We start from the raw sequence: 11,965 nt of genomic DNA, 5'->3' as shown, positions 1-11,965 counted from the left end.
CGCGTCCTAACTGACGTCTTACTGGATCCTTGTTTCCCTAAACTGGCCTCTCTGAGACATCCGGAACGAGAACCGTCCTTCCGTTTTGGCCCCTTTCCACACCTCCTTTTCAGATGCGCTCCTCGAGGCTCAGGGCATCCTGAGATCGTTTTGCTTTTCCCATTCTCTTTAGTAATAATCACCAGTTATTGACAGGTTCCTATTTGGTGAATTAGCTGTTTTACTGCTACCATGACAAATGCCCACAACCATAAGTGCTTAAAACAACACACATTATTATCCTGCATTTGCGTAGGTTGGGAGGCCATAGGGGTCTCCCTGGACCGTGGTCAGGGGGCCAGCAGGGCTGCGGATGGGGATGGGGGATGGGGAAGATTTCCTCGCTCGTTCGGGTGTAGGCAGAATTCAGCCCCCGGGGCCAGACGTAGGGCTGTGGACCAGTTTCCTTACCGGCCATAGGGGGGCGGTGGGGGGGGGGTGCTTGTAAGGCCCCAGGCTCTCGCCAGGCCCTGCGTGCGGTGTCCTGTTCCTCAGACCCTGTTTCCTCCTCAGTTCCCACGTCCCTCCCTGCAACCAGGAAAGGGTCTTGGCACCTAAGGACTCAGTCGCTCCTGGGATTAGGCTGGGGCCCAACCGTAATCTTCCCAAGCAAGGTCCATAAGCTTAGCGCCATTTGCAAAATCCCTCTTGCCGCGTGAGGTAGCATGTTCACAGGGCCGAGGTCTGGAATCTCGGGGACACCGTTATTTTGCCTGCTGCGTCTGGGGTGGGCTCATGCTTTGTATACATCACCTCAGTTATTTCCATTTTATCAGAAGAAATCAAGCCTTAGAAAGGTCGGGTAGGTTGGCTACATTATCATGAAATGACAGTGTCATGATTTAAATCCAAGTTTGCTTGATTATTTTTATTATTATTATTTAGTTATTTTTTAAATAGTTGAATTTTTTTTCATTTTACTTTTTTTTTTGGCCACACCATTCAGCTTGCGGGACCTTAGTTCCCCAACCAGGGATCTAACCTGGGCCCTCAGCAGTGAAAGCACAGAGTCCTAACCACTGGACCACCAGCAAATTCCCAAAGTCAGCTTGATTTTTTTTTATAATAAGTGATTAATTTTATATTTGGGTTTTTTTAAAACATCTTTATTGGAGTATAACTGCTTTACAATGGTGTGTTAGTTTCTGCTGTATAACAAAGTGAATCAGCTATACGTATACATATATCCCCATATCTCCTCCCTCTTGCGTCTCCCTCCCTCCCACCCTCCCTATCCCACCCCTCTAGGTGGTCACAAAGCACCGAGCTGATCTCCCTGTGCTGTAAGGCTGCTTCCCACTAGCTATCTGGTTTACATTTGGTAGTGTATATATGTCCATGCCACTCTCTCACTTGGTCCAAGCTTCCCCATACCCGCCGTGTCTTCAAGTCCGTTCTCTGCGTCTCCGTCTTTATTCCTTCTAGCCACCTTGCTCTTAACTCCTGTACCATGCTATGCTATGTGTGTGCACTACTATATTTGTGCAGCACACACACACACAACACGCATTATGAATTAAGTGTTGGAAAGCCATGTTGCACCCAGTCAGTAGTATAGTTTGTACCATTTCTTCTGGTGATCTTTAAACAAATTTTTTTTTTTTTAATATTAGAGAGTAATACAAGAAAGTGGGGAATTTGGTATATTCTAAATTAATCAAAAAAATTAATCACAAGGCTATCAGAACAGAAAATATTTATTTGCAAATTTATTAGTTTTCCAAGACTTCAGTTCCAAAAGGTTCAGTTTCACAGGTTAGCTATGAGGCTGTACCTTGCTTGGAGACTATAAATGAACATGAAGAAATTATACTGATATAATTTCCAAAATAATTTTAATTACTAAAATATTATTTCACAAAGAGTATGCTTATATTTTCATATGCTTATAACTCTGATGTAGTTTTTGAATTAATAGTCAAGTTTTAGGATTGTAGTGGAAACAAAGTGTAATATGTGATCACTTTGGGCATTCCATGCTGGTTATCATAACATAAATATACAACTGCCCCAAACTCTTGCAAATATGCATACCTTTGTCTTAGCTCATAACTGTGTTTCTTTTTTCTGCTTCAGGTATCCGTTTTACACCCCCTTGTTTGTTTACCTTCTTTAAAATATTTCCAGTTAGCAGTCACAGATGTTTTTCTTTTTTTTTAATTTATGGAAATATAGTTGATTTACAGTGCCGTCTTAATTTCTGCTGTACAGCAAAGTGATTCAGTTATCATATATATACACATTCTCTTTCATATTCTTTTTTTTAATGCAAAGGTTTATTATTTATTTATTTATTTAAATTTTATTTATTTTTGGCTGCGTTGGGTCTTCGTTGCTGCATGCGGGCTTTCTCTAGTTGCGGCGAGCGGGGGCTGCTCTTCGTTGCGGTACACGGGCTTCTCATTGCGGTGGCTTCTCTTGTTGCAGAGCACGGGCTCTAGGCACGCAGGCTTCAGTAGTTGTGGCACACGGGCCTAGTTGCTCTGTGGCATGTGGGATCTTCCTGGACCAGGGCTCCAACCCGTGTCCCCTGCAGTGGCAGGCGGATTCTTAACCACTGCGCCACCGGGGAAGTCCTCATATGCTTTTCCACTATGGTTTATCACATGATATTGAATACAGTTCCCTGTGCTCTACAGTAGGACCTTGTTGTTTATCTGTCCTATACACAGTAGTTTCCATCTGCTGACCCCGAACTCCCAGTGCATTCCCCCCCGCCCCGCCTTGGCAACCACAAATCTGTTCTTTATGTCTGTAAGCCTGTTTCTCTTTCGTAGATATGTTCTTTTGTGTCATATTTTAAATTCCACATATAAGTGATGTCATATGGTATTTGTCTTTGATGTACTTCATTTTGTATGATCATCTCTAGGTCCATCCATGTTGCTGCAAATGGCATTATTTCATGCTTTTTTATGTCTGAGTAGTATTCCATTGTGTGTGTGTGTGTGTGTGTGTGTGTGTGTGTGTGTGTGTGTGTGTGTGTGCGCCACATCTTCTTTATCCATTCACACAGATGTTCTTCTTAATTTCATCACCTTAGTTTCAAGTTCTCTGTGGTTCTTGCCTTACCGACGTCTGGATGCAGCAGGGAAGGCTGTGCCCTGTGCATGTTCGCATGGCCCGTGGGCGCCTGAGCTCAGACCTGAGTCTGCTTCCTCAGCCTTCTCTCCCGAGGGCAGCTGCCACATGGGAGCAGGACTTACTCATCACTCTGTCCCCTTCCTTGCAGAACCTCGATGCCCTGCACGACCACCTTGCTACCATCTACCCGGGCATGCGAGCACCTTCCTTTAGGTGCACCGATGCAGAGAAGGGCAAAGGGCTCATCCTGCACTACTACTCAGAGAGAGAAGGCCTGCAGGACATTGTCATCGGGATCATTAAGACGGTAGCTCAGCAGATCCACGACACTGAAATAGACATGAAGGTAATGGTCAGTACCTGGGGCTCTTCTGGGCACAGGTGACATGCGGGGTGTTAGAAAGGTGCTCTGAACGTGCCCCTGGTCGTGCTGCTACTGGCGCTCAGCAGAGGTAGTACCAGCCGTAACACTGGCAGTCTTCTATATTTGGCTTGGAATGCACACACAGGGTAGTTTTTCCTTGTGGGAACAGATTTTTCTTTCTAATTATATATATTGCTCAAGGCAACGGGAAATTTAATTTGCAGTTCCTGTGAGCTCACACTAGCTGGGAAGCAGGAGGACCTTTGTCTGGCTGAGCTGTGGCCTTCAGAATACAAAAAAAAAACCCCTGTAACATGGACACATTCTAAAGTAATATGAGATGAAGTATTATTTTACTGGGTTTTTGTGTGTGTGTGTGGACTTTTTGGTCTGTCCCTGAAATGTGGTTTGAATATTTCATTTTTGTGGGCTAAAACCTTTGCTTTTTTTTTTTTTTTTTAAATTAGATCACTTGGTAAAAGAAGCTGGTCTCAGACTTTAAAAAATGTGTTGCTGTTGCTAATTCCCCCTGTCAGTTTTGAGTGATAATTTCAAGGTACTGATACAATAGCTGTGCAATGAAGGGAGCTATCATTTTTCCTTATTTCTAATCCAGAGAGTTGCTCCCAGGGAGCTGTGTTTTGTGTGCTCAGCCCCAAGAGACATTTTTCAGTGGCCCTAGGTTTGAGAAAATTGGACCGAGGGTACCCTATTTCGGTTTGCTTTCTTTATGGAAAATCTAACAGGCAGTGCTTTATTAGATCTATAGTTACATTCTAACATGTGTGGGAAGCCCACACTTTAAGTACAGTATTACACAAATAGAAATTGTAACATTTAAATTGATTAATTTAGAAAAGTATGCCGTATATTTAATCTGGTAATGTCACATGAGATTTCACGGGTGTTTTTACTTTCAAGAGTTGGTGTCGTTTTTTACGTGATCCCCAGGTGCATCCTTAGTTTCTCTACAACTAGAAAGTGGGAGTATGGATAACGTAACATTATCAAATCCAGAGACATTTAAAAACTTGGGTCAAGGATTGAAATTCACCCGTGATTAGGAATCTCACTGGAATTCAATTAAAATTGTATACGCCTTTCATTTCCAGCTCTGGATCCTGACACCGAACTAACACTTCACTTATAGTATGTGAGCCTGTATCACGGGGCTTTGGAAACACTGGGTCTGCTCTTGGTTTGTTCATTACGTAGCCAAGCTGAGCAAGAAGTAAGGGCGTAAAACTTCAGGAAAGCAGCATAAACTGGGCACCCCTGGAAACTGCAGTTGCCACAGTTATTAGAGCCTTTGGTATGGGAGGTTGACAGCAGTAGCGCTCTGTATAATTATGGGGTTCACTTTATACATCCCACTTATACAATGTGGGTTGTCTTGTGACCTTCATTTATTCAAGTATTCCAATATAGATGTCTGAAATATTTGCATTTGGTAATTATATTTGGTATATTTAATGTTTTTCAAAGGCACTGTTTTAATTTCCTGAGGTATTCTTATGTTGAATCCCTAAGTTTAATCGGTCCAGAGCTACCAGACAATTTAACTACTTCAGGAATATTAGACCATGTCATGAAGGTGATATACGAAGGAGAGGTTAAAAACATGATCAGAAAAGCTGTTCATTTCGCTGATTTAACCAAGGCAAAAGGGTATAATTGAGGAATTCATTAGTACATTTAGGTTGCATATAATTCAGTTCTTCTAGCTGAAATGGAAACACAGCAGAACATCAAAATTTTAAGATTGTTTTGTTTTCTTTATGAGACTTTAGGGAAATTAATCTTCATGGGGCAGAATTTTCCAATCATAAATAAGAATACTAATCTTTCAGCAGTGTAGTAGATCAGTGTGACAGTTTTAGTAGTAATATCCTGATTTCACCGTGAAACTACATTTGGGAAAACATATACAATAGCCTCCATATTAATTGAGATTTGTTCTTAAGTGTCAGAATTGGCTGCAGTGAACTAAGGAAAAAAGTGAGAAAGAGCAATGTTTTGCCTTCATTTAGCTGCAGCTGAAGAAATATTCATTCCGCTATTTCCCATTTTGATCTGGCCGCAATTTGAGATATGGTTTTTTTCCCTTTATAAGAGGATGTGTTGGTTGAAGTTTCTTAAACTCGAAAGGAAAAATCTTTTTTAAAGCTTAATCATTTATTTGCCTGTGAATAATATTTAGAAATGTAGTTATTCTTTAGAGAGCTTCGCTCATGATCATGATTACTCCCATAGAATAAAGTCCTAGACTTGGAATTAAATCAAAAAAGGTAATTTGGGGAGGGGGGATTTTTATGCATTTTGTCGATCTATTCTTCAGAAAGATTAGTCAAAATACCCCATTAGTGGCATGTGAAATGACTCTTCTTCTGTATCCTACCTCATGTGGTACTGTAATTTTTATATACTTGCCGATTGATGGATAAAAAAATGACATGGCATATTAAATACGTATTTCTGTCGTTTCATTTCCCTGTTTGTGCGTGTCATTTTTGACCATATTAAACATACCACTCTGTATGATGTGCAGGGCGTCTACTGTACGTGTGCCTGGCTGAGGGGTGCTGAGCCCACCAGGACAAGGGGGTGCTTTCCCCCAAATTCTACCAAAGAGGCTGCATGGACCACTAGGGGACTCGTACCAGATTTGCTATCTTTCTGTGAATTTACTTAGTCAGTCTTCAGATTTCATAAATCAATGTCCAGCAATAGTTTTCTGTGTTAGGCGTGTATAGTGTTTGCATATATTGAATTTTTAAAATTAACCTGCTAAGTGAAGTTCTCATCACCAGTTTCTTAGGTATTTAGGTATTGTAACTAAATGCAGACAATTAACACCATTTCCCCTTTTGGCATCCAGGTTATTCAGCAAAGAAACGAAGAATGTGATCATACTCAATTTTTGATTGAAGAAAAAGAGTCAAAAGAAGAGGATTTTTATGAAGATCTTGACAGATTTGAAGAAAATGGTACCCAGGAATCACGCATCAGCCCATATACCTTCTGCAAAGCTTTTCCCTTTCACATCATATTCAACCGGGATCTCGTGGTCACTCAGTGTGGCAATGCCATCTACAGAGTCCTTCCCCAGGTAAGAGTACATCACACTCCCTTGGGGCCTGAGACAGAAGGCCACAAAGACACTATCGTTACAGGTGACCATTCATACCTTTAACCCTTTGCTTATATATCAGGTAATGTGGAGCACACGGTACGTCACGGAAGTTCCGTAACTGCACACTAAGTGTGTTTCAGCATACTGCAGCTTGGCCTAGGACAGCTACTTATTTTTTTCTGTTTTAATCACAAGGGCAGTGGGAGAATTCTGTGGGAATAGTGTACTTGTTTTAATGAGGAAGTGAGTAACTTTCCAGTAACAATCAGTTTTCACTTAATTTATTCAACATGGAGCAAATAGTCACTGAATATCTACTGTCTGAAAATAACTTTCAAAATCAACCACTGACATTTGCAGGGAAAAGGAAGGAATTTAAAATACACCAAAGAGGAAAGCGATAGAGGTTACCGTGGGGTTTAGTAGAAAAAGCATCAAAGGACAACATTTGGGTGATGCCAGGAATGTACGTTTGACTTGTATTATTATTATTGTTATTACATTATCTTCTTATTCAGACCTGTTGTCAAGTCCTCTCTTCCTACTTTTTCTTTTCTCTCCGTTTCTGACTTTTGGAATTACACATGACATGTGTCTAGAGATACTTTTTGCTTGTAATTAAGGACTCTTAATTCAGGATGAACTCCCATGGGATCTGGCATGAACCCGTAAATCTGGAGGCAGAACCATGTGTGGACTGGGCTGTTATGCTGCCTCTGCCTCTCCTCCATTGATGACCTTGACTGTGTCACGTCCCTCTTGGCCTGCTCTCCCCTTGTTATACTGTGAGGCTAGAGGGTGGATGAACATCACTTAGTGTAAGCAGTCACCCACTTTCCCTTTTATTGATAATTAGCCGTCTCCCGATAAACTATGAGTGTCGTGGGTGGTTTTGCTATTTAAATTTCATTTTAGGCCGTGGACATCTAACACCTCATGCTACAATTTAAAAGCTAAGTTCCATTCTTTTTTCTTCAAAAATTCTTCTCTTGTTTAGATTAGCTTATATTTGAATATTAGTCCCCTGATTCCATATTAGGTTTCATGTTCAGGCAACTACTGGATGTTCATTTAGTCGCCAAGCTGCTTAGATGATGCTGTGAGTCCACAGTTGAGGTCACTTTCCTACGAAATAATTATGATTTTCTATGTTCAAGTGCTGTTGAGCTGGTCTGATCTAATAACTACTATCAGATCATAAGAATTATTGACTAAGTATCCTTTTGTTTTCATCTGCATTTTAGCTCCAGCCTGGGACCTGCAGCCTCCTGTCTGTCTTCTCGCTGGTCCGTCCTCATATTGACATCAGTTTCCATGGGATCCTCTCACACATCAATACGGTCTTCGTACTGAGAAGCAAGGTAATTGAGATATTATTTCAGTAAATGTGAGAAAGTAAGGTCTGTTACAGATTAGAAGTGTTCCACAGGGATAATTAGCTGCGAAAACATTCTGTGAGATGCAGAAGGTGTAGAGAGAGAAACACCAGAGCCCGAAGGGAGTCCTATTTCAAAGGCAACGGTGCTGATTTGGGGTTTGCCTGTAGGGAAGTGGGACCCTCTCCTCTGGTTAGAATAAACGCGTGAGAGTTTGGAGAAGGCCTCGCCCAGGCTGCCCGGGTGCACACGATGAAACCAACACCTTTTACTCAATATACAGCTACAGACTCCTATTTTAGAAATCTGGGGAACTAATAAAGATTTTTTAAACTTCACCCAAAGCCGCTGGTTTGTTGTTCCCTAAATTGTCTGTTATTCTTCAGGGCATTTTTGTGGGGAAATACAAGTGATAACATTTTCATTCAGTTGATAGTTGGTGGTACCCAGATCTCGTAGTTTCTGTTCTTCGGGCTGATGTAGCCAGTGTTCCAGAGGACAAAGCTCACCCTCCCTTCCGCCCTCCACCTACAAAGGTCTTCCCCGCACCTGCTTCCTGTATTTGGAACCAGCTGCTTCGAGCTGCTCTGTGCATGTAGGGGTGGGCATGGGGACACTGGGTCTGGCCTTTGCTAGAGCCTGGGATTACGTGCTGTGGCCATGGTGGAAAATCAGAAATAAGACTCACTGCAGCTTTCCATAAAGATGTGAAAGTAGCACAGCTACTGTCTTTCTGGGTTCAAAGGAAGCGGTCAGTTGGCTTTTCTGCAGTGATGTGAGGCTGTCTGCTTGTTACCTGGCGGAATCTGGTGAAACGCCTCTCCTGTTCTACCTGGGCCGATGTTCTCCCTTACGGCTTGGTGGGAATGAGGGTCTCTGTGTCCTCCTCGGCTGAGTCGTTAGGTAGAGACAAAGGCATGAGTGGACGGTTGTGTCTTGCCTTTTCCAGGAAGGGTTGTTGGATGTAGAGAAATCAGAGTGTGAGGATGAACTGACGGGCACTGAGATCAGCTGCTTACGGCTCAAGGGCCAGATGATCTACTTACCTGAAGCAGACAGCATACTTTTCCTGTGCTCACCAAGGTAATCACTTCGAGGTGAATTATAATAGATAGAAGTACCCATCTGGCGCTAATGAAGGAGTCCAATATCTTTTTATTCAATTGTTTCTACAAAGTATGCTTAGACTTCACAACTCTTCTTATACGCCTCTCTATAACAAGGATAACTTCATTGAACATTTGCAATAAACTCGGAAGGAGTCATGTCTTCTGTTTTGTTTGCCGTGCCTTAGTCAAGTTGCTGAGTGTTTATGCCATTAGATCCGGGGTTACCTAATCTGAAGGTAGCTAACTCTGTAGTTTTGTACCCTCCAAAGACACATCATATGTCCATAAGCAAACCTATAAAGCATGTAATGCGATGGCAGAAATACATGGTTATATTTGGCACCACGAAGTTACTTTTCTACTGATTTCTGGATGTAAGCTATTTTATACTAAAACTATTTCACTACTTTAACTGAGATATACTATTCAAAATATAGTTTTAAGGTGACATTTATGTAAATAACGTTATTTATAATAAACATCGGGACTTCCCTGGTGGTGCAGTGGTTAGGAATCTGCCTGCCAATGCAGGGGACATGGGCTCGAGCCCTGGTCCGGGAAGATCCCACATGCCGCAGAGCAGCTAAGCGCGTGAGCCACTACTGCTGAGCCTGCGCTCTAGAGCCTGCGAGCCACAGCTACTGAGCCCACGTGCCACAACTACTGAAGCCCACGTGCCTAGAGCCCACGCTCCACAACAAGAGAAGCCACCACAATGAGAAGCCCGTGCACTGCAACGAAGAGCAGCCCCTCCTCACCACAACTAGAGAAAGCCGGTGCATAGCAGCAAAGACCCAACACAGCCAAAAACAAATAAATAAATTAATTAATTTAAAAAATAGATATAATAAACATTAGAGGGAAGTAAAACTGTAGGTTGGTATTTTCCCAACGTGACAAGCATTCTACTAAAAGATGCGTGGGAATTTAGAATAAGAAACACATATCTAAATTTACTTGAGAGCAGTAGACACAGATAACTAGAGAACTTGTTGTTAGGTGATAACTTTGTGCAGGCCAAATGTATGCACATTATCTAGTAACACTCAAGAAAGGATGTTTTGGTGGGCTGTTGATTAAAAATTTAGTTTAAAGTCCAATTGATCACTTTTCATTTAAAGATATTGTCTTCAAATTTCTGAAAAATCAAATGAATTTTGTAACACCTTCCTTGGAAATTATTAATATGGTATTAAAGACTCTATAAGACTAATGATGGGTTTTTCCCCTGAGAATATATATTACGAAAATAAAAGAGACAAAATTAGGGAATATAAACTCTTTATATTTTTTATTAATAAACTCCATTGATCTAACTATATATCTTCAACTGCTATAAATAAGTGTTCTTCCTTCGGCCTCTTTCCAAGTTGAGCATCGGTAGAATGACAGCTTCTCAATAGGGACAGTTTCTACTCATGGAGAGAAAGGTTTCTTTGGAAATAGAAGCAGGAAGTTTAGAGTCTACTTGCTAATCACCATATGCAGAAATTGGCTACATAGTGACATACTCACCCGTTGTCATATGGGACCTGCTCTTGTGTATAGAGAAACCAGTACTCACACGAAATGAGATCAACTGAAAGCAGTTTTACTTACAAAATAAATAACCCCAAGAGGAAAACAGTTACTGGCACAAAAACAGAAATATAGATCAATGGAACAAGATAGAAAGCCCAGAGATAAACCCACGCACATATGGTCACCTTATCATTGATAAAGGAGGCAGGACTATACAGTGGAGAAAAAACAGCCTCTTCAATAAGTGGTGCTGGGAAACCTGGACAGCTACATGTAAAAGAATGAAATTAGAAGAATCTGGACCACCATACACAAAAGTAAACTCCAAATGGATTAGAGACCTAAATGTAGGACCAGACGGTATAAAACTCTGAGAGGAAAACATATGCAGAACACTCTATGACATAAATGACAGCAAGATCCTTTTTGATCCTAGAGAAATGGAAATGGAGACAAAAATAAACAAATGGGACCTAATGAAACTTAAAAGCATTTGCACAGAAAAGGAAACCATAAACAAGACTAAAAGACAACCCTCAGAATGGGAGAAAATATTTGCAAACGAAGCAACTGACAAGGGATTAACCTCTGAAATTTACAAGCAGCTCATGCAGCTCAATATCAAAAAAACAAACAACCCAATCCAAAAATGGGCAGAGACCTAAATAGACATTTCTCCAAAGAAGATACAGATTGCCAACAAACACATGAAAGGATGCTCAACATCACTAATCATTAGAGAAATGCAAATCAAAACCACAATGAGGTATATAACCTCACACCAGTCAGAATGGCCATCATCAAAAAATCTACAAACAAATGCTGGAGAGGGTGTGGAGAAAAGGGAACCCTCCTGCACTGTTAGCGGGAGTGTAAATTGATACAGCCGCTATGGAGAACAGTATTGAGGTTCCTTAAAAAACTAAAAATAGAACTACCATATGACCCAGCAATCCCACTGCTGGGCATATACCCTGAGAAAACCATAATTCCAAGAGTCATGTACAACAATGTTCATTGCAGCTCTATTTACAATAGCCAGGACATGGAAGCAACTTAAATGTCCATCAGCAAACAAATGGATAAAGAAGATGTGGCACGTATATACAATGGAATATTACTCAGCCATAAAAAGAACCAATACCGTATGAAAACACATATATATGGAATCTAAAAAAAACAAAATGGTTCTGAAGAACCTAGGGGCAGGACAGGAATAAAGACGCAGATGTAGAGAATGGACTTGAGGACACAGGGAGGGGGAAGGTAAGCTGGGACGAAGTGAGCGAGTGGCATGGACATATATACACTACCAAATGTAAAATAGGTAGCTAGTGGG

At 41.3% G+C, this 11,965-nt stretch overlaps 1 protein-coding gene across 4 annotated transcripts in view; it reads left to right on the top strand.

Moving 5' to 3' along the window:
* Positions 1-11,965, top strand: part of GUCY1B1 (guanylate cyclase 1 soluble subunit beta 1) — a 47,662-nt gene that overhangs the window by 25,425 nt on the left and 10,272 nt on the right. For all 4 annotated transcript variants that reach the window (XM_033857428.2, XM_073805630.1, XM_033857429.2 and 1 more), the window contains 4 exons: positions 3,272-3,469; positions 6,366-6,596; positions 7,865-7,981; positions 8,946-9,079. In XM_033857428.2, coding sequence (XP_033713319.1) covers positions 3,272-3,469; positions 6,366-6,596; positions 7,865-7,981; positions 8,946-9,079 — 680 coding nt within the window. The remainder of the gene's footprint in view (positions 1-3,271; positions 3,470-6,365; positions 6,597-7,864; positions 7,982-8,945; positions 9,080-11,965) is intronic.

The sequence above is a fragment of the Tursiops truncatus genome, chromosome 5, assembly GCF_011762595.2.
Source record: "Tursiops truncatus isolate mTurTru1 chromosome 5, mTurTru1.mat.Y, whole genome shotgun sequence".
NCBI lineage: Eukaryota > Metazoa > Chordata > Mammalia > Artiodactyla > Delphinidae > Tursiops > Tursiops truncatus.
The sequence above is the reverse complement of the archived record's forward strand: the minus strand, read 5'-3'. Positions and strand labels throughout refer to the sequence as shown.